Raw genomic sequence first — 27150 nt, forward strand, 5'->3', positions numbered from 1 at the left:
AAGTACTGGAATGAACTACTGTTCCATCTTTTTATTTCCCTGCTTCCTAATCTTCTGAGCATTCTCATACACCTCAGGTCTGTCTATAATCTGTTCAAGACCTGGTACCACTGTCCTCTTCTTCCAACTATTTTCTGTCACTGTTACTTCCTACTGTAAAGTTACTTTATGCACTAAATGAAAGATAAAAATACAAGACTGCTTATCAGTGTCTTGCTTACAATACTGAGAAGCCAGAAACAATCACCATGCTCTGCAACAGGGGACTGAGAAAATTAAATGTTGCCTATCAAGGAATTGGGATTTACAGATCATAACAAAAGGATCGTGTAGATCTGTACTTATAGATAATGGATCAATCATGTCATCTAGGGGCTGGGGATTTAGCTCAGCGGCAAAAGCGCCTGCCTGGCAAGCGCAAGGTGGTGAGTTCGGTTCCCGGAACCAGAGAAAAACAAACAAAAAAAAAACCAAACAAACAAAAAAAATCATGTCATCTAAGTTGCTCCAGTTTTGTTTAAAATATATTTATAATAATATTCAGAAAAATCTTGGGAATACTGACTTCAATTGGTACATGTGCTCATTTTTGAAGCAATCACTATGGCAAAAGGTTTATGGTATTCTTATTGATTAAGACTGAGACCTCAAATTACATTTGAGAATGGGAGGTTAGTATTCCTATAGAAGATGAAAATCAAATGCAAGATAAATTAATTCTGTGTAGCAAAATTATTGCTGAGCAGCACCACTATACTAGGTACATGTAAAAGAGAGAAAGGAAGTAGGGAAGATATGCAGAAAGGAAGGAAATAAGGGAAGCAGAGAGGGTGGAGGTACGTATATTACAAGAACATAAAGTTCTAAAGCTTTAAGGAGCCTAAGGAGAATATTAATTCAATGATGGAATATAATCTTAAAAGCAGTAATAGTTATAAAAAGTATAAGCTTAATGCTTCCATAGGTTCTTTTGCTCCCCAAGTTTCCTGGGAGCAATGCAGAGAGATTCAGGCTAATAATGAACACACAGGAGGATCATAGCAGAAAAACTCCAAGCTTAAGGAACCCAAATCTTCTGAAATATACTGTGCAACTTTTGCTTGAGAGGCAGACATTATTTTTATCATATTGAACAGTAAATAAATACCCTCTCTGCTTTGAAGGGAGATATTATTTTTACTTTCCAAGATTATCTGCTGAACAAATTACTTTAAAACACAGTTTGGAACAAAAGCCCTTAGAACATCTACAAATCATGTAAAACACACACACACACACACACACACACATACAGACATAGCTTGTCACAGCTATCTCCCACTATGATCAATTTATAGGGCCACAAACAGCATAAGGTTTCTTGAAATTAAGTAAAATAGTAAGAAAAGTGTCCAAATATGTTGTGAGGTTATATACCCATTTTTATCTTACATTTATATTTATGTGTTTGTGTATTAGCTGGGTCACCACATAAAATATAATTCATGCTGCTCTGCCTGAAATATGCTTTACTATACAGTCAGTTATGAATATTATAGTAATTTAGATATTTAACACCGATGAAACAAAAACCTGAGTGAGCCAAGTTCTCACCTTCCTAGTCAGTAAATAATAACTAAAAATGAAAATCTAAGAAATAGCATAAGCTTTTCACTCAGACATAGATAAAGAGACAAGTTAAAAGCAGTCTTGTCTATGGAGCTGAAATCAGAAAAGGTAGATAAGAAAGCAGATTGCTTTTTTATTATAAGATGAATAGAATAATTTGACTTTTACAATGTGTACTTTATTAAAAATAAAAATTTGAAAACAAATTTTTGTTTGCTGAATATGGCTATTTATACACAAAATATTTTTCATGATAGTATTTATAGGAGTGCAAAATGCAAACAATGTAAATATTCGACCTTAAGGGGAAATTAAAATTGTGGTGCATCTAATTATATCGTACTGTAAATGACATTGTATTTAAAGGAATATTCAAAAAGTAAGTCTATTAGAGAATGCTTATGACATGTCAACCAAGGAAAGGAGGATACTCAATTACATACATGGTATTAATTCATTTGCAGGATACAGTATTTATTTAATACCCATATGCGCCAGGTACCTTTGCAAGATCTGCAGCTGGGATAGTTTTCAGCTGATGTGTTTAGGGATTGCCACTGACACTGTTAACAGCTGGCAGCTGTTCTCCATTGGTCAGTGTCTTTGACTTCCTGAGTGTCAAATATTTTTAATAGAGAAGTGTACAAAGTAAAAAAAAAGCAACTCTGGTCTCACGCAGCATTAATTTTCATTACAAAAAAACAATAAAAATAAAAATATCTATCATAAGATGAAAACAAGTACTTCAAAAAAGCAGAAAGGCACAGGGAAAATGCTGATGGGTATGGTTAAGATATTAATAGATGGGTTAGGTAGCTGGCATTTTAAGAGATGTGAAAAAGTACAAGTGAGCTAAGAGTGTTTCTTGGAAGATATGGAAAATACAAGGCTCTGAGACTGGAGCGTTTAAGTAATAGCAAGAAGATAGTGCATGTAAAGTGAAGCGTGATGTCAGAGAAATAATAAGGGCCAGATCAAGAGGTCTTGTAGGTTTATCCTGAAGACAAGCCATTGAAAGATTTTCTGCAGAGGAGTAACATAATCTACTTTACATTTTAACAGGATTGTTCTGGAGGCTGTACTGAGAATAGAGAGAGACAAGAATAAAAACAGGAGGCGTTTACAATAATCCAGGCAGGAAGTGACAGAGCTTGAGAAATAGTAGCAATGGAAATGGTGAGAAGTGGCTGAATTCCTGACACATATGAAAAGTGGAGCCAAGAGGACTTGTTTACAGATAGGATGTGGAGTGTGAGAAAAGGAATCAAAAATGACTCCAACAATCTTTGCTTAACCCACTGGTAGGATAAAAGATGCTCTTTTCAGATTGGGGGGACTAGAAGTCTGGTTTTTGGCATAGTAAGTTGGAGACATTTATACACGTACCAGACGGTGACAGGTAGCCTGTCACATAACCCCGCAACGATCTATGCTTCCTGGTATTCCACGTGTAATGGCCTCCCCTTGAATGTGAGCCGGACTCAGTGAGTCACTTTTTAAAAAGAATTTTATGTTTTGACAGTGAGTATGGTGAGACATGCCTATAATACCAGCACCTGGGAGGCTGAGGCAGGAGGATTGCTGAGAGTTCAAAGCCAGCCTGAACTACATAATCCAGTCTCAAAAAATAAAAATAAATTTAAAAATTAAGAATTTTATATTTTGAGACAATTATAAAATTCCAGAAAGTTTTAAAAATGTAAAAGTGAGGTCCCACATACCTTCCAGCCAACATCCCCCAATGTTTAATATCTCATACAATCACAGTATAGTATTTAAATCAGGAATTTGACAGTATCATTCTAGAGGCTATAGCGCAATTCACAGACTTTAATCTGACTTCATGAGTATTACACACGTGTGTGTGTGTGTATGTGTATGTGTGTGTTTGTTTAATTCGAGGTACTTTTATTACCTGAAAATTGATATAATCATTATTACAACGAAAATGCAGTGTTACATCACAACAAGATCCCTTGGGTCACCTCTTTATAGCAATAACTCTATCACCTTGGTGTAATTATTAATAATATACCTTTTCCTCTAAAACTGTCATCTTACCTGTAATACTCACTTTGAAACTGTACTTTCCTTAATTCAGAATGTACATGGGCCTGAATTCAGATCATCTCACAAAAAAATATTATTGCATAAATAAGTAAAACTACAATACCATACTACCAATTTATATACTCACTATGTTTTTTTAATTTTTAAAATTTTATTTAAAAAAGGACAAAAATAAAATAACAAAAGCAAAGACAAAAACAAAACAACACAAAAACTATAAAAACGATACAGAATTTCAAAACAAGATGATAGGAAATCAATAATGGTTGTTGTATTACTTATTATCTTCAATGTAGTTGCTTAGGTTACCAGATACAGGTATGCAAGATTGATCAAACATTTAAACATTAACTGTTCCTTTCAATAGGCCAATAGAAATTAGTCATACAATTATTTTAGCGATCTTTTGTGTGTGTGTATACATATTATATATATATATATATATTTCCTTCCCTTTCTTTTCTTCTTTCTCTCATCCCACTTGTTCTTTCCTATTAAGCAGTTTCTTTTCCTTTCACAATATCTATTGTATCTTTCAGTTTTATTTATTCTTTCAGGTTCTTACACTAGGGAGAAAATATGGTGTTTACACATGTGGGTCTGATTTATTTCACTTATGAAACTCACTATATATTATAATTTTAATTCTTTTGAAAGTTATCCAACTCCCCATTGTGAAAATACAAAATAATTTGACAAAGGCCATACAACTGGTTCATGAAAGAACAGAGAGAAGAATACAGATCTTTGACAGCTACATCAGTGTTCTATTATCACTCCATATGAACTATTGGCATAATGTATCATACTTTCTACAGAGATTGCTTACATTTTTATTACTTGTAGCAATATCCATATACTTAGTATTTCACAAATGTGAAGGCCAACATTCACAAAAGTTAACTGGATTTCCTAATGTTCTGTATCTAGTAAATGAGAAATTCAGGATTTTAACATTCAAAATCCATTCCCAGAGTTAGGTGTGGTATTAGGAAATGATCCAAAAGCATACCTCACTCTCTGTAAAGGGCTGGTATCATCTGGGCATATCAAAAACAGTAACATTGCTTGGAAAAATACTAATAACTCATCTCAACAGATGATTTCATCTTAAGAAACTGTTCTTAGGTATCTGCTATCCAGTACAATGAATGGTGCTTGGTATTTATCCATCCTCACAAAGAGCTTATGTTAGCGTGTATGGCTATAACCCCAACACTCAAGAGGCTGAGGAGAACTGCCATTATTTTGAGGCCAGCTTGGGCTACATAAGCAATTTCAAGGGCAGCCTGCACTACACAGTGAGACGTTGTCTCAAAAAAAAAAAAAAAAAAAAAAAAACAACACAAACCTTATGCTGCAAAGAACTCTTAAACTTCAAAAGATAAAATGAATAAACTAAAAGCTCTTCTATCAGTATTTTTAAATCAACAATGAAAACTAGAAATGGTTTGTTCAATTCATGAGCTAAGAAACTTTAGTATGAAAGAGAAATCCTTCTACAGAGCTATAGCTTGGCACATGTAGTAATTATAAAGATAATATACCAGAATAATCCCATGTCATTCCTGTCTTGAACATATTAGATAATAAAAATATGAACATCAATGAGGATAGCTTAAAAGTTATTTATTTAAAAAATTAATGATTGCATAATATGATCCAAACAATGTGCTAAATTCCAAGTGAACAACATCAAAAAAACATTGAGTCTCTATGCTAAAGAAATTTCTGATTTAGGGGAGATAGTAATTAACTAATATTACAGACAATATTAAATAAAGCAAAAGCAAATGAAATAATATGACACACTTAGGAAACTCCATGAAAAGTATGGAATATCATGAGATTAACACAACTAGACAGAAATGGCGCAAGAAAAGAGAAACGGGGGAAGCAGGGTAAAACTACAGTGTAGTGTTCCAAGTGTACTTAGAAGAGGCTTGGGCTCTATTCTATAGGCAACAGGAAGCAACTGAAGATAGTTATTCATGTTTACTGTTACCTCATTCTTGCTTTCTATGTTACCTTCCCTCTGAAATATGTAAGGCATGGTTCTTCTTGTACTCAGTGGAGTCACAATATTATTCTATGATTGCGGCTGTGAAGTCGATGAATCTGCCACTCCTTTGCAAACATGATTTTCTAATTGTCTGTTTCAAGTGGCTTTCTGAACTCCAGTGTTCAGCAAGTTTTAAAACATTCACCACAATGGAAATTCATTTGGGATTCTCAGATCAGAGATTTCTGCCATTTGACAACTTAAAAAATTTTTTTGTTATGACTTTTCCCCATTCCCTATATTACCTTCTCTGGAACTCTGAACAGATCTATTTTAAACCTCTTCTGTCCTTGAATATCTGTTTTGTAGTCTTCATTTCTTAATCTCTCTGACTTCAATTTCAACATTTGCTTCAAACCCATATTCTAGATTATATAATTTCTTAAACAGTGCAATCTGCTGTTCAACATATTTACTAAGGGTGCTAGTTATTTTATTTTAAATTTTTCTAAGTTCAGCCTAGTTTTCTATCAATTCCGGTCAAGTCCTTTATGTCACTTTCCTAGATTTTGTTTTCAAGCTTTCCTTTTGCCTCAAAGATACAGAACATACTTACGATATACTCTATGATGGATAATTAAAATGCCTGATCTACCTGCTGAACTATATGATTTTGTTGTCTTATCTTTCTGCTGGCTTTCATTACAAGTGTATTTTACTGTTATGTATTTTCTAATTTTTTGTGTGTGTTAGCTCAGTGTTTCTGACTATCAGAACTGTTGGATGCAAATTGTGAAGACAGTTTACTTTGGTTTGTTGTCTATGGGCTTTTCCAGGGCAGGACCATTCAAGTTAAAGCCTCAGCTCTTAGTCCCACACATATAAGCAAGATACTAACTTGTCTGTGTGGTAATGAACAATCTGAAAGCTTGTGATGAAAGACACAATTTCAGAGAAGAGTTTTCCCCTTCTATTCAAATCAAGTTTCCTGAAACACTAGTGGTGATGGCCTCTCATCAGTCTAAGAGAGGATTTCTCATGAATTCCCTTCAGTCTTGCCTTCACAGTCATTAACATGGATGCTCAAATTCACCAAGATTTCACAAATTCACTGAGAGTGAAAGACAGTTTCAGGTAATCACTTATTGACCACAGGTTTTATTATTACCTTTTTTCCATTTTCATTTCCACTTTAGGGCCTTTGCATATTCTTTATTTTCCTGCTATCTCAATAATATGTTTTAAGATATTCTCACAATAAAAACTTTAAACATCCTTTGTCATTTCTTAACACAGGAGGGTTATTCAAAGTATCAACATTTTCTTATATTCCTGAAAAAGTAAGATACAGTGCAGTTTCAGAGTATAAAAGAGTTTCAAAAAAAAAAGTTTCCTGTGCTTTAGGCAATATGACAACTGATTAGGATAGAATAATTAGAGAAATATTTGTACTATTACTCTAGGTTGTAGTCTTGATAGAGTAGGATAAAAATGAGAGTAAAATTGGAAATAACCACTGCATAATTCGTAGGACTGGACTCTGAATTGCTTTGTGGTAGGTGAGATCTTGAAAGAATATGATGATTACATCAATTATTACAACCTACATGTCTGAGAGGATTAATGAATAGATGTTATTGGATCAAGCTGGCAGTAAATAATAGAAAGCAATGAGAATTACATAAAATAGAGCTTTATTCTCTCACCAGCAAAAGAAGTCAGGTTATAGGTGCTTAATGTTCTCTCAGTAGCTCACTGACTACGGGACTCAAAGGTGTCAGACAGCTTCCCTTGGACTTTTTTCATTGCTGTAAAATAGTTCCTATAGTTTCAGAATCAGGTAAGTATTAAAGGTAGAGCCAGGGATATAGCTCAGCAGCTGCCTGGCAAGTGCAAGGTCCTGAGTTCGATTCCCAGTACAAAAACAGTTAAAAAGTATTAAAGGTAATAAACAGGAAGGAGTAATGGTGTTTGCTTGATCTCCCTTATATCAAAAATCCCTTTCCAGAGATGTCCTTTCTTCCTCTAGTCCTGTTGTAGGTTCCTCGTTACATTTCATTGGCAAAGGAAATGCTGAAAAAAATTTAACTTTTTCCACTTCTGTAACAAAGGAAAATATGACTAGAAAGAAATGTTAAGTTGGGGGCTGGGGATTTAGCTCAGCGGCAAAAGCGCCTGCCTGGCAAGCGCAAGGTCGTGAGTTCAGTTCCCGGTACCGGAGAAAAACCAAAAAAAAAAAAAAAAGAAATGTTAAGTTATCCAGACAATATAATATGTCTGCGTTAGATCCTGACTTCCTCCTATGGAGAAGGCATACTGAGTCAAAGCATTTGGTTTCACAGTTGCTATGTAAGGAGACATTCAGATATCCAAGTGGAGGGGCTGACCGGGCTTTCATTAGGACATAAACAGCAGGTGATGCCATAAGAACCGGTGATCTTCCTGCCTTCGCCTCCCAGAGTGCTGGGATAACAGGGGTGCACCACCCCCTTAGGTTCTCTTTTTAATAAAAACAGCCATATTATATTAAGCATATAAAAATCTGTCCCCTAACACTAATAAGAAATTAGCAAGCATTACAGAAGAGGCCATTAAAACAATCTTGATTTTCATTTTGCAAGTAATGCTTTAAAATTATTACACTTAATTTTCATGAAATACTCCATTCTTTGGATCACAAAAATATATAATTATCTCTTTTTGTATTTATTTTTATGGTATATCTATAAATCCAGTAGAAATAAAAAGAGAAAATGCACTAAACAATAATAAGTTATTATAAGCTCACCACTAAGAATTTCAAAAGGAAGCTACATATATTCTGTAGAAAAATCTGATTTCTGTCAAACCTTTTCTTGAACAGATTAAAATCAATTCTATATCAAAATGTCACCATTTTTCTAGACTTTGGAAGATTAATTTTCTCAACCTTTGATTGGGTTGCTAAAAACATGATTCTTTCTGTAATTTGCAGGAAAAAAATGATTTTAAGATGACAAAGTGCAATACAACCCTTTTGGCAGCAAATCATTTTTTTACTGTACTTAAAAACAAAGATGACTCTTTTGCTTTCTATGGATTTTCACTTTTAACATGTTAATAAGAATGCAAGCACCTTGAAGGTAGAGATCATTACTGTGTCACAGGCAATACTCTAGAAACTGGGCAAACATAAAAAGTAGGATGGGAAGTGACAAACATTTTAAGAAAAAAATAAAATTAGTAAAATCAAAATAACATCCTTTCTCATGATTACTGGACCTACATTATAATGAGACAGAACTTGGTTTCAAGTTCTAGATGAATATATTATTTCTTTTCTTTTATTGTAGCATCCTAAGTATCATTACAAACCCGAAGCATGTTCCTGTATCTTTCAAGGAGTATAAATGCTATGAGTTACTAATATTACAGCACACTGAAAAATTATTGTAATACCAATACAAATATAACTGTTGCATCATGATTTAATTTTTTTCTTTTAATGAGTTCACTTTTTGTTAACTATAAAAGTTTAAAATGTAAAAAAAGAAGGAATATGTACCAAAGTGTTTAATATTCTACCACTCCAAATTCAAAAAATATGTTGTTTTCATGAACAGATACATGAAATAAAATAAGACCATAACAGAAGGGTGCTGTATCTGTGTTTAAAGAAGGGGTTGTTGGCAAACACCATAGCTCACTTCTGCTGAAATGTACACAACTGATATATGCAGCACAGAGAGCTGGCACCAAGGGCTTATGGCCTTAATTTGCCTGCAAGAAGGAACAGAGATTTACCTTCAGAGCACGTTCCTGATTGTTTTCAGCAGTCAGATGTCTCATGTTGTTTGCTGAAGTCTGGTTCTGCTCTTTCAGATGATGAAGCTCCTGCTCTAGCCGTTTGCACTGCCACAGGGGAAGAATCCCATTAAGGAAAGGAGTTAGCACATTTTTTTCACCAAGCCATATGAATTAATGTAAATAATACCACTGTATTCTCTAAAAGACAAGGTTTTTCCCCCACCCAACAAGAAAGGTAAGTAAAAGTAATACTGACTACAAACAAAATAACACTGTTCACAGTACTCTGGTTATTCAATTACAATTTTCGGTTAGTCTTATTAATCTAAATATGTCACAAAATACTTCTTTAAAAATTAAGATCCAGCTGTATTCAAAATTTTCTTTATTAGTGAAATTGTTCTATGTAGTTATTGATTGAACAAAAACATGCTTCTGAAACTCACAATGGATTCTAATGAAGCTATATTATATTCTATGATGAATTATTATCTTTCAAATAAAAGTACTCATAAAAATATCCATAAAGAGATAGCATTTTACACAACAACTGTACAGGCTGCAAATAATTCACTGCAATATAGAACAATATGAAGATATATTAGAGATTAAAGAAATAAAGCATTAAACATACGTTTCAGTAAGAAGCAAAAACTCACCTCTGTATTTTTAATTATGGTATTTAAGCAACAACCAATTAAATACACATACTGATTGAGCATCATACAAAGTTTTTTCTAGACTATTTCACAAATGTCTGTTAGCAAAATCAATCAAAATCACTGGTTCCCAAGACAATCAAGATGCACCTGTAACTCAGACTGGCATTTCTTATTATTCTAACATTAATTTCTTCTGCTTCAGACCCTTATAATATTATGCAGCCCATCCCAGTATTTTTCAATGTTGAGTAATACACAAATCCTTTGAAAAGATTTACCAGACTCCTGACATTGAGTTAGATATGTTTATACAAATATTCAGTAGACATATACCATGCATAAAATATACAATTATAAAAAAAAACACAAATTAAAGTAACCAGAAAATCAAGACATTTCAAATTGATTTTAATATAATAGAGAATTTGTTAGAGCTAAATTCTGCAAATACGTTATAATACTGATTCTATGGCAGATACATTTATATCACCATGTCTATTCTACCACGTGCTATGCATGTACATATTTTTTAATTACATGAAAGCTGTCTGACATATCATTTGGCTTTTATTGAGAAGATGATTTCCATTTAACTATGTCTCTGTCCTTTTTAAGCCCTTAACTATTAAAATATTTGGTCAAAGAGTGAAAATAAAAATCATGTGCCATGAAAATGAATGAAATATAACTGTTACATTCTAGTACCAGTGTCTTTACTAAACTTATCCTTTACATTTTCAATCAATTTTAATACTAAATTATTAGGTATTATAATGGAATGACCAAATGTGACCTAGGAGAATTCAAAGCTAAAGCAGATCATTTTTGACTATCTATGAATGAGTCGTGGAGCAGATGTCTAAATTGGTTTTACTCTGGATACATGGTTTGGTAAGCTGAAACTGAAGAAAAAAGAATATAAAAGAAAAAAAGCAACAAAAGTGGAAACATTAGAATCATATACAAAGTGAGGACGCATAGTCAAGAGGTATTTCACCAGTAGTTTTATTCATTTAAGTAAATTTGAAATGACCCCAAAATAAATGACATTTTCATCTGTATGATGCAAAAAAAAAATAATTTACAAGTTTGCCTGAGACATAAATGTTCCATTTATTTTCATTTGCTTATGAAGTTTAACGCTGGCCTGGGACAAAAGCCATTAGAGCCAAATGCTAGTTGTGAAGTAATACACGTAAGGACTGTTGTCATATACATATTTGTGATATGTATTTATCTACATTTAAAGTTTATTGAGATATGCTTGATCCTATATGATTTCCTTATTGCTGATACGATCTGCACAATTGCATATTCATGTACAATTTCCTCTAGTTTGCCTTTTTTTCTATATTTTCCCATTTTGAAATTTATACTGAAGCAAAAAGTTAACTGTGTATTCCCCAGCAAGTCCTACATTATCTACTGTCATTTTATAATTCTTATGCTATGTATAAAGTAGATTATGGCCCTAACCTTTACATTTCAAATTTTCTGGACATTCTCATTAATGTGAACTTAAACATTATTAATTTTTGTAAAAAATCTGTCATTGAAAATATACAGAAAAAGCTGGGATACCCTAACAAAAACTGTTGTACCCATCATCAATATTTACCAAATATAAATAAATATTCCATAATGAATTCTTTCCAACATAAACACAAATATGAAGGCTGACAGTGCAGTACCGGGACTGGTCAGGTGCTTGCCTCGCATGCACAAGGCACTAGACTTAATTCCCCATACTGGGAATGAGTGAACAAACATAACTACGTAGCAAATTTCTCCTTTCTTGAATATTGTCATTCTCTTTTCCCCCAAGAAAAATCTATTCTATTAAGCTATTTCCTATTCTCTTTTATTTTGCTCTTTAGATTATTCATACTTTGGGTATCTAACATAAAAGATGTCATGTGATATTTAAGCTTGTGTGTCTGACTTATTTAATCTAAAAATGGTCTCAAGGTACATCAGTTTTCCTAGAAAAGATTCAAATTTATCCTTCTATTGGCAAAGAAGTGCTCCACTGTGTAGAAAACCCACATTTTCATTATCTATTCACCTGTTGATGCAATTATAGGTCACTTCCAAAATTTAGCTATTATGGATTATGCTTCTATAAACATGGGTATGCACATACCACTGTAATATATCTGACTCTTTGGGGAAGATAACTAGAAGAGAAACAGCTAGGTCAAATGGAACTTCTATTGTAGTTTTCTGAGGAATCTCAGTGATGATTTCCATAGTGATTGCACTGGTTTACATCCCACCAACAATGGATAAAGGTTTCTTTTCCCCTGTAGCCTTGCCAGCATTTGTTATTTGATTTCTTGATGATAGCTGATGGATTCTCAATGTTAATTTGAATTTCTCCAATGGCCAGAGAAGCTGAATAATTTTTTAATGTATTTATTTGCTATCTATACTTCTTCTGAGAAGTATCTATTCATTTCACTTTCCCAGTTTTTGACTGGGTGTTTAATTTTAATTTACTGTTTGGATGTCTGAGCTTTTTAGGTATTTATGTATAGTCTACAAATTAGTCCTCTGTCCAAGGAGTAGGTCTCAAATTATTCTTCCCATTCTGCGGGTTCTCTCATTTCTCATTTGCTGTTTCCTGGCTCTATTGGCTGTTTTCTTGGCTGTGAAGAAGCCTTTTAATTTGATATAATCCCTTCTGTGGATTCTTGATGGCATTTCCTGTATAACTGGGGTTCTATGTAGAAACCTGTGCCTATGTCTTCAATAGTTATAACCATTTTATAGTCCAGTAGATCAGTGTTTCTGTTCTAATATTTAGGTCTCCAATTTTCACTTTATTTCATTGGCATTTTTTACTTCTCAGAAGTATAAATAGCCAATAAATACATAAAAATCTATTCAGCATCTCTGGCCATTAGAGAAATCCAAATTAAGATTGAGATTCTATCTTACTCCAGAAGAAGGGCTAGCATCAAAGCTATCTTCCAGTATGTGCTTTCAGCCTCTTTGCCAAAGATCAGATGGCTGAGTGTTCCTTGGGTTGTTTCTACTTCCTCTGTTCTGTCGTATGAATCCACATATCTGTTTCCGTGGCAGTACCATGCTGTTTTTAATCACTTTAGCTTTGTAACATAACATGAAATCTGGAATTGTATGTTTCCTCTTTTCTTCCTATTGTCATGATTGTTTTTGTCTTCTGGTTTCTATTTGTTCCATATACATTTAGGATTGTTTTCTCCAGTTCTGTAAAGAATGCTGTTGGTAATCTAATTGGGATTAAATCTATACATCAGTTTTGGTAGTATGGCTATTTTGAGGATATTTGTCCTGTTTATTTAGAAACGGAGGATACCTTTCTATCTTTGATCTCCCCTTTTAGAACACTGTAATTTTCATTACAGAGGTTTTCCATTTCCTTGATTTGGGTAATTCCCAAATTTTACATTTTTCTTGAGGTAACTGTGAATGGTATTATTTTCCAAACTTTTTTCTGACTGATTTCATCATTGGTGTATAGGAACACTATTGATTTTTGTGTATTGATTTTGTATGCTGATACATTATTGAGTTTATTTATTAGGAATGTTTTAGTGGAATTTTGGGGTCATGTCATCCAGAAATACTGAATTTTTGGATCATATCATGGATAAATAATAATTTTTTTCCTTTCCCATATATTCCCTTTTTTTCCTTTTTCTTGCCTGATTTCTCTTGCTAATGTTTCAACTACTATTTTAAATAAGAGTGATGATAGTGGAAATCGTTGTCTTGTTCCTGATTTTAGAGAGCAAGCTTTCATCTATTCTCCATTTAGTATCATGTCCGCAGTAAGTTTGTTATAAGTGGCTTCTGTCAGGTTGAGATAAGGTCCTTCTATACCTATTTTCTTCAGAGGCTTTTATCATGACTGGATGGTGGATTTTTTTCTGCACTTAATGAGGTGATCATGTGGTTTTCATCATTTATGTGATGGACTACCTTTACTGATTTGTGAATGAGAAACTAATTAACAGAAACCATCTTGCATCCTTGGGATAAAACCTAGTTGGTCATGATGTATGATGTTTGTGATGATTTCTTGCATTCTATTTGCCAGTGTCTTGTTGAGACTTTTTACGTTTGTGTTCATTAAAAAGACTGGTCTGTGGTTTTCTTATTCGGCTGCGTCTTTGTTTGGTTTTGGAATCAAGGTAATGCTAGCTGTAGCAATGAGTTTGAAAGTACTTTTTCCCTTTCAACTACACTAAAGAGTGTGAGTAGTATTGGTATCGTATCTTTCCTAAGACACAGTCTGGAAGACTGAGTAGAATTCAATAGTATATCCATCAGGTCCTAGTCTTCCCTAGTTGGTAGTCTTTTTTTTTTTCTTCTTCTTCTTTTTGTTACTCCCTCAATTTAATTGCCTGTTACTGAACTGCTCAAGGTTTTTATCTATTCTTGGCTCAGTTTTGGTGATTCATATGTGTCAAGGAATCCGTCTGTGTCTTCTGGATTCTCAGATTTGTTGGAGTATGCATTTTCTTAGTAGCTACTCAAACCTGGATTTACCATTGATTTCTAGTTTCAGGGCATTAATATATGTGGGGCATACATTTAGAATTTTTTTCTCCAGTTCTGTAAAGAATGCTGTTGGTAATCTAATTGGGGTTAAATCTACACATCAGTTTTGGAAGTATGGCTATTTTGAGGATATTTGTTCTGCTTATTCAGAAACAGAGAATACCTTTCTATTTTGCAATGCTATCTTTGATCGCTTCATATTTAAGCAAGCTTTTTAGGCTAGTATGTGGTCCTTTTGGAGAGTGTTCTGTGTACTTCTGAGAAGTATGTATATTATACTGTAGTAGGATAGAAGACTACAGATATTTATTAAGCCCATTTGTTCAAAGCTATTCTTCCACTAATTCTTTCTTTTTTTCTCATTGATCTATTTGTGAAAGTGGGGTATTTAGGTACCAGTATGATTGTGTTGATGTTTCTTTGAAATGTGATATGTAACAGTGTTTGTTTTATGAAGCTGGGTGTGCCAATATTTGGCATATCTGTATTTACAATTGTTATCTCTTCCTGTTGAGTCACTCAACTAATATATAGTGATCTTCTCTGCCTCCTCCAATCAGTTTTAGCTTGAAGTCAAGTTTGTCTGAAAATAAGATAGCTACTCTGCTTGCTGTTGGGGTCTTGTGGCATGGAATATTGTTTTCCATCCACTGAATTTTACAGTCTGTGAACTTTTTCTTGGGTTAGATGTATCTCTTGTATGCAGCATATTGTTGGGTTCTGTTTTTTATCAGGTTCACCAACCTGTGTCTTTTGATTGGGAAGTTGAAGCCATTTATATTGAAAAGGTAAAGGTATGCTTGAATAGAAAGTTATTACTGAAAGATACTGACTTATTCCTGTCCTTATGTTACTTTTCTAATGTTGATTCATTTTATTTTCCTCAATTCTTTAATTGCTAATCCTATTCACTGTTTTCATTCCATAAGACCTCTTGGCATTGTTGGTTTCATCATTTCTAGCAAGGCATTCTTAAGAACATTTTGGAGTAATAGATTAGTGGTCATGAATTTCTTCAAATGTTCTTTGTCATTAAATGTCCTCATTTCTCCAATAATTTTGGAATATAATTTTTCAGAACATAAGAGTCTCAGTTGTTATTTTCTCAAAGTTATTTTCTACTTAAGGCTTGTAATACTTTATTCCAACTTCTTTTGGAATAAAGTATTCATAAGAGTCTCAGTTGTTATTATCTCAAAGTTATTTTCTACTTAAGGCTTGTAATACTTTATTCCAACTTCTCCTGGCCCTAAGGTTGGTGTTGAGAAGTCTGCTATAATCTGGATGACTTTACATTTACAAGTGATTTGTTGTTTTTTTCCGACAGTTTTAAAAATTCTGTCCTTTCACTGGACTTCTGGGATTCTGACTATAATACGCTACCCAGAAGTTCTTGTGTACTGACTATTTGGGGTTCTATATCCCTCACTTAATTGTATGTTGGACTCTTTGCTCATATTTTAAAAATTTTCTGCTTGGAAAGTTTTACTACATTAAACTTAACTGTTTATCCCATGCATGCTGTTCTCTAATTTTCTCTAAACTCCAATTAGTTTTAGGTTAGCCTTCTTTGCCTCATCTAGTAACCGTTCTTTAAATTTTCCTTGCTCTCTTACTGTTTTTAAGCTATCTTTGAGTAGATGGTCTTGTGTATCATAGATATCTTCTAGATCTGAAATTCTCTCCTCACATCACTTCTGCTGCTCATATATTCCCCAGAATTATCTGCAGGATTTCTGTTTAGCACTTTTTTTGGACTCTAATTCTTTGGTGAAATTGTCATTAACACTTTGAATCATTTTGGTTGGCTCTTCTAATGTTTCATTTGAATCTTCTTTAAACTCATTGATCAGTTTATAGTATGTTTAAGTACTCTAGTTATATTATTTTTTAGTTCACCAACTAATTCAACTATCTGGATTCTACTTTTCTCCCCCATTGATATCCACTGGACCTGCTTTGGATGAGCTGGGAGCTTCTGGAAGCATTTTGTTGTATTGCCTATTTTTCTCATGTTTTTTTTTTTCTTTTTAAATGTGGTTTAAGGATCACCTAAAGTGGGAAAATTCTGTGGCTAGTATGGAGATCCCTTGTACTAATATCTGCTTTCCAGGGATGCAATTTCAGATTTCTTTGCACCTTGATACTGTCTACTTCCTTGACCTACTCTGTTTAAAAGAATTAGACTCAGACACTATATTACAATGAGAGGATTCATACAGGCTATAGCAACATCAACAGATCCAAACATGTATCTATCATGTACCATAAAACTTGTTTCTAACAATTTCACCTTTTTATCAATACCCCTTACACACTGAACTGTCACACTATCAATAATTACATGAGGGTGTAGAGAGTTGGGGGAGGAAAATGGAAAACAAAAGCAAGCAAGAAAGGGGTAATTCTGTGAGAAGACAGGTAAAAAAGAAAATTAAGAATAGGTTAAAAATAAAAGCAGGAGGCCAGCCTGTTAGTGTTCTTGGTATAACTGGAGAAAAGGGCTAGTGTTGAGGGTGGACTTGAGGGAGTGGGAGGAAGGACTGAAAGGGAAATTGGGAGACTGTCAGAGCCTGCCAGCATATTAGTAGTCAGATAACGTTTGGATCCTCTCTGCCTAATTTTGATAAGCCTTACTCTGACACACCCTTAAAAGGTACTACTGCAGTTAAAGCACCAGTTACTTAATTGTTATTCTCTTTTCCACATACACAACATACATATGAAATGGAGATAGGGAAAATAGGGGAAAGAAAGGGAGAAAAGAGAAGCAAAGCAAGAGGAGGGTAAACGGAAAAAGGAAACAAAAATAAAAAAAGAAGGAGGGAAAGAAGAAGAGAGCAAGAAATAATAATAAATTAAGGAAGAATAAAAAGGAAGCAACAATTAAAAAAAAAATTCCACTTTTGCAAAAGCTCAGACCTGAGGTTTCCTCACAGTCCCCTTTGTACAGTCTGAAGTGAACTGCAGGTCTGAGCTGGTCTCTCCCCATTGGTTTGCTCGGTTGTCAGCATGAGTATGGAGGCTACTGCTCTAGCTGAGTTTTGGGCTAGTCTCCTAGTTGGAAGCAGAGGTCCCGGCATGATTAACTGCACGCCTCTGTCTCTGTCCCAAGTTCTCACTGCCTCAGTTAATTTGAGGAAGTGCAGATGAGGTAGGTGTAATTAATCCAGCAGAAGGATCTCAAATGACTTCACTGCAGGGAAAATCCCAGTCACTTCAGTGGTTTTGTCTCCAAGTCTTTTGCTTAAATGCCAGTAAACTGCTGACCTGGGTGCTGCTCTTTGATCTTCTGCTCCTCGGTCACTTTCAGCCACTGTTGTAAGAGCTTCACACTCTAATCCCCACACTTGGGGCAGTCCCAGGGCTCCAGGCACTAGGCATACCCCGCCCTGTAGAAGGTGCTTGAGCTCTCCTGTGGGAACCCACTAGCAACTATGTGAAGCACATAATGCCCCACTAGCACAGGACCCCCACTGTATGTGGTAGTAACGAATTATTGTTTCTGGGTTGGTCAAGCTTATCCCCAAGGTCCAGTGGCTCCCAGGTACTGCTTGCTCATGAAGAGCTATTGATTTCAAATTCCTCAGTGCACACTGGTGTCTCATACACTGCTCTCCAGCTTCCAACTTCTCCAAAGCCCTGTCATGGGAGTATCTAGTTCTATTCTTTTGGATGGGAAGGTTACAGTGACTGTGAGTCTATTCCATAAGTCAGGTCACTGCTGAAGTGCTGGCTCTGTCACTTAGCCCAATCCTTTTCCAGGACCTTATATACATCATATCTGGAGTGTAAGGGGGTGCTTTGATTCAGGAGTGGTCCAGCTCCCCTTTCTAAATTCAGCTGATACCAGAGTTTGGGCCAGCAACTTTCTCTTTTCATTTACTCTCCTTTATCAGGCTTTCTTTTCAGGCTCCACTTCAGGGTACCTGTTTTTTTCCAGTTCTTGGTTCAGAGGCTTCCTCCTCTGCTCTTACTCCTTCTGGACCATGATGATCTCTTTCAGGTTTATATATTATTGTACCATTTTACATTTCTCATTATGTCATTTATGCAATTTAAAGTCTAGAAAACAGATCTGTGCCTTAATTTCTCAGAACTATTTATCTCACTTTGCTGAGTCACGGTCAGAAACATGACTCTTTATCACTTCTCTGAGTAAGCAGATTGTCTATTTTTCCCAGATTCCATTTAACTGAAGAAAAAAATCTAGATCTATACAAGAATCTCTACTGAGCTCCTACCTCAAGGTGCTATATCATTCCTTGTAGGGACAATAACGTCCAAGTTCTAACATTTGGGGTGTATGCTGGGTCTTAGATCCCTAGTTAATGCCCATATTTTAGAAAGAAGTTTTAATTTGTAACTTTCATAATATTTGTTTTCCAATTCTTTCCAAAAAGAAAGGGGTGTGTGTGTGTGTGCGCACGCGTGCGTGCGTGTGTGTGTGGTGTAGTGAATGAAGTACTGTCAGGCCAATTTTTGCTTCAAATATTATGACCAAAGTGATCAGTGTATGAACAGTAAGGCTATTTTTGCACTGAGAATGCTTATCCACACTGCATTCTTCGCTCAATTTCCACACATGTGGCATGAGAGCAATAGAAAGTAAGGCTAAGGGACAACCCAAAGTGGCAAGTGTCCCATAGGGCTGCACCTTCTGGTACTTAACCGCCCTCCTAATTTAGAGAGTGAAAACAGACAAGTCAATTATTAGAGGAGGTATATGTTCCTAAATCAAGTTTAAATAATTTTTGCTATGGTGTTCAGTCTCCTTTTGAACTGACACAATTAAAAACAAAATATCTTCCCTACTCATATTCTGCCCAGTACTAACTGTACTAGAAGTCTTAATGTAGCTGAGTTTGATGGCGCATGCCAGAAACTGAAGCAGAACTGCGAGTTCCAGGCCAGCCTGGGATATATACCATAGTTAGTTCAAGGCCAGCCTGAACTACCTAGCAAGACCTTATCTTCAAAAACAAAAAGACAAAAAGAACTCCCTCTCATTATACTTTTATAATGCTAATAAACAGAATGGGAATGTCTGAATTTTAATATCATTAATATATTAACAGATCTAGAGATTTTGATCTGCTGACATCATAAAAGACTACAAAGCATCTGAAGGTGGAAACATCTGAAATTTAGTCTTGCGAAAAGAATTAATCTAAATCTGCTCATATTTAGTTTATCCAAACTGCCATATTTAAGACAAGAAAGAGACATGCTAAATGACATTACTGACATGCAAGGGAAAAACCGGGAAACTACAGGAATATTAACCCAGGGTGCTTAAAAAGTAAATTCTATAGAGAAAAAAGATAAAAGGGAATATACTAGAAATTAAAAGACAAAAATCAATTAAGTCTTTTGCACTGTGTGATTTTTACTTCAGCTTCAAAACAAATAATAAAATTATGATATAAGATGGTCAAATTTGAAAATTATACTGGATGTTTCTGGATATTATAGAATTATTGCTATATTTTTGGTGTGGTGATACTGTGATTATGTTTTAAACAACAGCATATATATATATATATATATAAATCCCCCCCCCTTTAAAATAAGTCCCAGGCCTGATAAATAGATTTCAAATATTTTCTTCCAGGCTATAGTTTACCATATATTTTCTTAAGGTTTGCCTTTGATAAAAATTATTTTTTTGTTAATGTTAAGTTTATCAATACTTAAGTATTTGTGTGCTTTCTTTCAATGTAATAATGGTATTTTCTCTCATATCTTCCTTTCTACTTTCCTTTCTTCTTGCTCTCTCCCTTCCCTTCCCTTCCCTTCCCTTCCCTTCCTTTCCCTTCCCTTCCCTTCCTTTCCCTGTCCCTTCCCTCACCCTTTTTTTCCCTTCCTTTCCCTTTCCTTCCCTTCCTTTCCCTTCCTTTTCTTTTTTTCTCCCTCTCTCTCCCTCCCTCTCTCTCTCCTATAGCTGCCTTGATATCGTGAATTGATTCAAAATATTTACCTTTCATGGTCATTTTGACTGTAGGAGTCAGAAGTCACTGTCAGATGCAGCAAATAAAGTAGATGAGAACACCCCATAATATTTTCATAAGCCTACATTTTCATTATGTAGCAATGGAAGCAACATGCACCGTATTTTGATTACAACTTGGTAAAGGTACTCATGATAGAGTTCTTTCAGAACTGCTTCAGAATGTGGCAAGAATGATGGGATAAATGTGTCTGAAGACGGGAGTACTTTGGGGCATTAATGACTGTGTTTTTTTTTAATAGTAATATATTTTAAAAATTTAAACACTCACTGTATATTTCAATCACCCCTTGCACAAGTGGACAATAAGCACAAAGTCATCCTAGTTCCTTTGGACCACTTCCCTCCTGCTAGAGGGCTGTCCCCTTGTCCCTTTCTATCAATCCTATAATATTTTCTTTCTTTGTGCTATGCCTCACTCAGACGAGAGATACCAAACAATATTTAAGCTTATGTGCCTCATTTATTTCATTCAATTATTTTATTTTCCAGGTGCAAGCATTTTCCTACAAATATCTCAAGTTTATCATTCTTTACAGCCAAGTGGTATTCCATTATAAACAGATACCACATTTAGTTTATCCAATCATCTGTTGATGGGTATACAGGCTGTTTCCTTGGGTTCCACTATAAACATTGCTATGCAAGTATCAAGGTAGTATGATGTTCCAAGTTCCTGGGGGAAAGATACCTAGCAGGAGGATAGCTGCATCATAGGAATTTCAAATTACAGTTCTTTGAGAAATTTCCATACTGGTTTCCATGGTGGCTGGTTTTGTGCCATCAATATATACAAGAGGGTTTCTTTTTCACCACAGCCTCACCATCATTTGTTATTATTTGACTCGAAGTGATCGCCATTCTTTCTGGAGTAAGATGGGATCTTAGGGTTGTTTTAGTTTGCATATCTCTAGTTGCCAGAGATGTTGAACATTTTTTTCATGTATTTATTGACCATTTGCATTTCTTTCTCTGTGAAGTGTCTGTTCATTTCTCTCTTCCATTTCTTGACTAGGTCTTTCATTTTAGGAGGTTTAATTTTTTTATTAGTTTACTTTGTATATTCTAGAAATTAGTCCTCTGTCTAGGGGTAGCTGGAAAAATTTTTTCCCCTTCTGTAGGATGTCTCTTCACTCTACTGAGTGACTCTTGCTATACAAAAGCTTTTTAGTCTGATAGAATCCCATTTGTTGATTCTTGCTGCGATTTCTTGAGCTACTGAGATTGTGTTCAGAAAATCCTTTCGTATACCAATGTCTTTAAGTGTTTTACCTATTTTACCTCCCAGAAGGTTTAATGTTTCTGTTTTAATGTCTAGATCTTTGATTCATTTTTATTTTAATTGAGTACACGGTGAGAATATTCTGTCTTTTTTGCCTCTCATCTTCAGAGACTCTAGGGAGTCCAATTGTGCCTCAGTTTGATAATATCCTCCAGATGGCTGATATTGTGTTTTTTAATATTTTTTCTCTTCTTCAGGTTAAATAGTATCTACTAATCTACTTTCAAGTTCAGTAACCTTTTATTGTAGAATCTAAATGCTGTTATGCTTCTTCAGTGAATTATCCATTTAAAGATACTACATCTGTAGTTTTGACATTTGTTATTTTTCTTCTAGAGTTTTCATGTCCTTGCTAACACTCCCAGTCAGTTCATTCATTATGATTACCTTTTTTTCAAATCCTTAAAACTATTTCAGAATGACTAACTCAAAGTACTTTTCTGAAAATTCTCATATAATAAAGTGGATCAAGATTTGTTTATATTGACTACATTTTCTATACATATGGATCACACTTTTCTTCTTTACATGCCTAATATTCTACTATTTTTAATTATATGCAAGAGATCTTGGATGATATGTTATAAGATGCTTACACTATGCTGTTTGCCTAAAGAGAACAGGCTCTTCCTTGGGAAGATTGTTAAGTTACTGCTGATTTTTTTTAATAGACCAGACTTACTTTTGTAATTTATTTAGATAGCTCTATTCCAGTTTTGAATTTGGTCCTAGTATTCAGCTATTATTCTAGAGCTTCTCTGTTTGATCTTATAGCTATTACTCACAGATGATTAGTAAAATTTAACTATATATTTATAAATTAAATAAAATTTAAAAGTTATTTTTTTCCTTTGCAATAGCCACATTTCAAGTGCTCAAGAACCTACCAAACTGAACAATACAGAACACATTTCCTTTATTGTAGAAAGTTCTATTGTACAGCATTGCATTAGGATTTGGTCCTTAATCACATAGGAGAATCAAATGAACGTTCACAGAGCTGAACAAGGTCTGTCTGCACTGGTTAATTAACTCTAACTTCACCATTTAATTCTCAGTGGTACAGCAGACTTCTAAACTAATGCAGATAAATTCTACGTATGAACAGAATAATCTATGGCCAAGGACTGAAAGTGAATCACTATACAGACATGTGGTTCTCCTTTCATTTCCCTCAAACACATACACATAGTTTCCACTCATTTAGTACTATCTCCAGCACATGCCATCTAATTTAAATACCAAGATTTAGATTTCTTCTTTAGTGTGGCAAGAATGGGGCTCTCTCTGGCCTAACTTCGCTGACTGAGGAAGAGGACCTCTAGACATAATGCCAAGGAAATCACTAACTTAAACTCTGTATTTGTATATAGACTAGTTTTTCAACCTTGTAGTTGCTAGAGTAATGGCAAGACTGGTATTAGTTACTGTTATATGACGATGCCTCTTTTGTTTTTCAAGGGATAAGAAACAGTATTTTCCTTGCAAGGACAGGGTTAGTCTAGTTTAAAAACTGGTTATGATGAGGTTTCAATTGCTTAAAACTGTATACTCAATCCACTCCCTTCCAATTTCCTGTAACTTTAATGTAGCATTTCCTAATTCCTATAAAGTTGGTGACCTTATTGAATAATAATTAATAGGAAATATAATTATGTACACTAATACCTAAACATTTCTTTAGCAGTGGAATTTTCCCGCAGATTTTGTCACAATAGGTAAGTTGATAATAATTACTAAATTTTGAGTTAATTAAATTAGTAATGATCTCTATATAACAGCACTTACCAAATGTGATTAGAGTCTAACAAAGTAGAGTGCTATAAAATAAATTCTTCTAGGTTTTTAATGATAATAGATCTAGGGATGGTTCTTAGAATTTGGACTGGCAGTAGCGTAAGGAACTCAATGAGGTAAAAATTCAGTATATCCCGGATATATATTTTATTTTAGCCTTTCAAATGCAACTAACATGTCTCTACACAACCACCAGTGCAGACAAATTTATTATGCTCGTCTGTTCAGTGCGTCCCTCTCTGACCTCTTCTCCTTAACATCCTAATTTTCTGGCTTGTATTCTACCTGGTTCCTATATTCTAATACTACAAAAAGAAAATGGTAAGATGATAAACTCAGAAAGTACGCTAAACAGATTGCAAAAAAATGAGAGAAGAAACAAAAGGTAATTAGTTCCTTAATTTTAGTAGTATCTGATATTCTGGGAACAACTCTTTCATCATCCCACACCTTCTTCAGATTACAATATGCTAGCTATCAAGGCTTACAAGAAGAAAATGGCAATCCAACTATCTAGGCTAGCAAACTTTATTTAATGTACGATATGTTAATTATACTAATAATTATATGGACTCAATACAAAATACAATAAAGTTAAATTAGAAACATGTTTGTATAAAACTGAGTACTTGGCATTTTCCTAGTTTTCAAATAATTACGATAGTTACTTAAAATTTGGTGTCTAGATTTAAGACTGTAATTATAGTAGCTGAATTAAAAGTTGCAACTCATTAATAACACTTTTCTCTCTAAATGCAATAATGAAAGTAAAAGTTTGACAACTATTCTGAGTTTTACATTTTCATATGAATTATATCAGAAAGTATTGAATTTTGTAGTTTAATATAACTAATCAGAAAGTAATTAAAATGCAGAACAATATTTTATAACTGAAGTGATTAAAATAAATATAATTATAAAATTATCACATATATGAGGTCTGATCTGGTTTATTCATTTTCCATAATTTCTTTCAGACTACAAAGACATTTCTAGGATGATGACTTTACTTTTCTGGCTAAGGCATTTACTAGCATGTGATATTTTGATCCATTCTGTACAGTTATAACCTTGTAATGCTGAACTCTGCAGTTACTTGATGGCCAGGAAAACAAAATTCAGTAAATAAAACCATTGTAATGAATTGGTTCTTAAGTAAACTTCAATGGATTTTCTCAAAATCCATAAACAAACAACAGCATAACCTAAATGTTAAGTTAGCAGTTATTGCACAAAAGGACAGAGACGCTTCTTATAGTATTTTAAAATACAAAGCAGAGTTCAGGAAATAGTAACCACTGGATGATAGCCATAGTTGAAAAGTTTATTAAGCTCTTTTTCAGTTATTGTATTTCTGGTATCACAGATGCTTCCTCTTGGTTTGTAAACTTTGTTTGCCATTATAAATGTTGTAATCTCAACAGACCTGTCAATTCAACAATTTAAGTGCTCATTCTTAATTTTTTTGTATTATGTATTACCAAACATTGTTAAATCCAAACAAAAGCCGCTGAACTTCTAAGATCACAGTAGAAGAAAAGCTGAAATTTAGGAACAATAGAAGTTGAATACCTGTGAGAAATAAGACTCAAATTATTTTTAATGTGTAAACATGATAGCTAGTGTTCTCCACAGGAAACCAGTAAATATTTTAACTGATTAACTACTATAACGAATACTCTGAAACTTGTGACAGTCTTGCAACACTTCCAATGAAGTCAAATATTAATATAATACAATATAAATTCTCTTGAAATTGTTTTATCAATATATAAATGCAAAACCAAGAGCACCATCCAAACCACTTAGTGGTGGTTAATTTAAGAGCAATCTTAGTGAAAAGTCGTCTATCATTCATCCCCTAAATTCACTACTTCTCTGTAACTGTTCTGTGGGTTAGCTCTTCTCTTTACTCACTCTCCTTGTACTTCAGTTACCTGTGGCCTTTGGAAGTCTTTCTTCATTGCCAAGACAAGCCGCTCTGTTATGAGGCTCAACCCATTTATTTCTTCAGTTCAATACAACCCCACCTCTAGGGACACTTTCTCTGGCAAAGCACCTTCTTTCACACACTGTTATTTCAGAGGCAGAATAAAACCACTTGCCTTTTCCAGGTTTCAATCTGCCCTTACTAATCTACTATTCCTTCATTAAACAACTGTTTCATGTTTTACATTTCTATACTATTTAGAGTCACAATCCTTAAAGTGGGATTCGGCAATTAGCACAATTCTCAAACTTTTTCTTGCTTCTATGAAGCTAGTACTAAAATTTAGAATAAGCAATTAAATGTAAGAATTTGGCAGAGCTATGGCTGATGAACCTAATAATAATAAAGATGTTTTCTTAGATTTTGTACGTCTATCATTTTTAATGTCTTTTCTAATAATTTACCTTTATTATATGTTACAAGAGTACTTCGGAATTTTTTTTTAATTGGCTCATAACCACAAGTTGAGAAGCACTAATTTGGATTACTGGTCTGAATCTGTGATACTGTGATCTACCGATAACCAAGGTTACTTTCCCACATTGTTAAAGAAAAATTTCCCCTGATTTTCTTGGAAAAAGCAATGGTCACCCTAACCTTACAGATTCTTACTTATTCTAACAAAAGCTACCTTCAAACAAGGTCCACACCCAGCATTTTGCTCTTAAACCTCTTTAATCCTTAACTGAAACTCTTACTCTCAGACTCCTTTAATAAGGAATTATTTTCTTTATTAAAACTTTTAACAAAAGGACAATTGTAATTAGCTTAATATTGCCTTTTGTCTGTGCCAGAATATTTCACTCATTATTTTGATAATAATGTCATAGGTATCTTCAATTTCCCTAAGTAGAGGTCTTTCTAATCTTCAAGGCAGTATGAACTCACTACAACAGAAAATAAATACTTATTTTCTTAACCTTTGCTTTCAGCTAAAATTTGCCTGAATTATCATTCCCAATCTCTTGCTGATCCCTTCTGTGTTCTTTCTGAGACTTTTTACCCACACTCTATAAAGGTGAGTTTCACTCTCCTTAAGAAGGAAAACTCAACTTTCTGTTTCCTAATCTTAACGAAGAAAGTATAGTGATTGAGAAATGAGGAGTTTTAAGAACAAACTGATCTGAGTCCTATCTTTATTCACTTCTAAATAGATCTATATTTTATTGATCATTATTCTTGTACCTGCTATCATTCCTCCCTGCTTTCTCTAAGTCTTTGCCACATCAAGGATTCTTCCTAGCCCCATCCATATATCTTCTCACATTTTCTTCTCCCCATTCAGAATATTAGCCTTTTATTTTAATGATCAAGATTATTTGAGATAATTTACCTTTCAAGGTAAAGCACTCACATATGGAGACCAAATATTTATGCTCCATGTCATGCTCAACA

At 34.1% G+C, this 27150-nt stretch overlaps 1 protein-coding gene across 2 annotated transcripts in view; it reads right to left on the reverse strand.

Annotated features, from left to right (window-relative positions):
• Positions 1–27150, reverse strand: part of Mipol1 (mirror-image polydactyly 1) — a 328974-nt gene that overhangs the window by 171480 nt on the left and 130344 nt on the right. For both annotated transcript variants that reach the window (XM_005376900.2, XM_013510359.1), the window contains exon 10: positions 9464–9571. In XM_005376900.2, coding sequence (XP_005376957.1) covers positions 9464–9571 — 108 coding nt within the window. The remainder of the gene's footprint in view (positions 1–9463; positions 9572–27150) is intronic.

Source organism: Chinchilla lanigera, unplaced genomic scaffold (assembly GCF_000276665.1).
Source record: "Chinchilla lanigera isolate Chin_1 unplaced genomic scaffold, ChiLan1.0 scaffold00008, whole genome shotgun sequence".
In the NCBI taxonomy this organism is placed as follows: domain Eukaryota; kingdom Metazoa; phylum Chordata; class Mammalia; order Rodentia; family Chinchillidae; genus Chinchilla; species Chinchilla lanigera.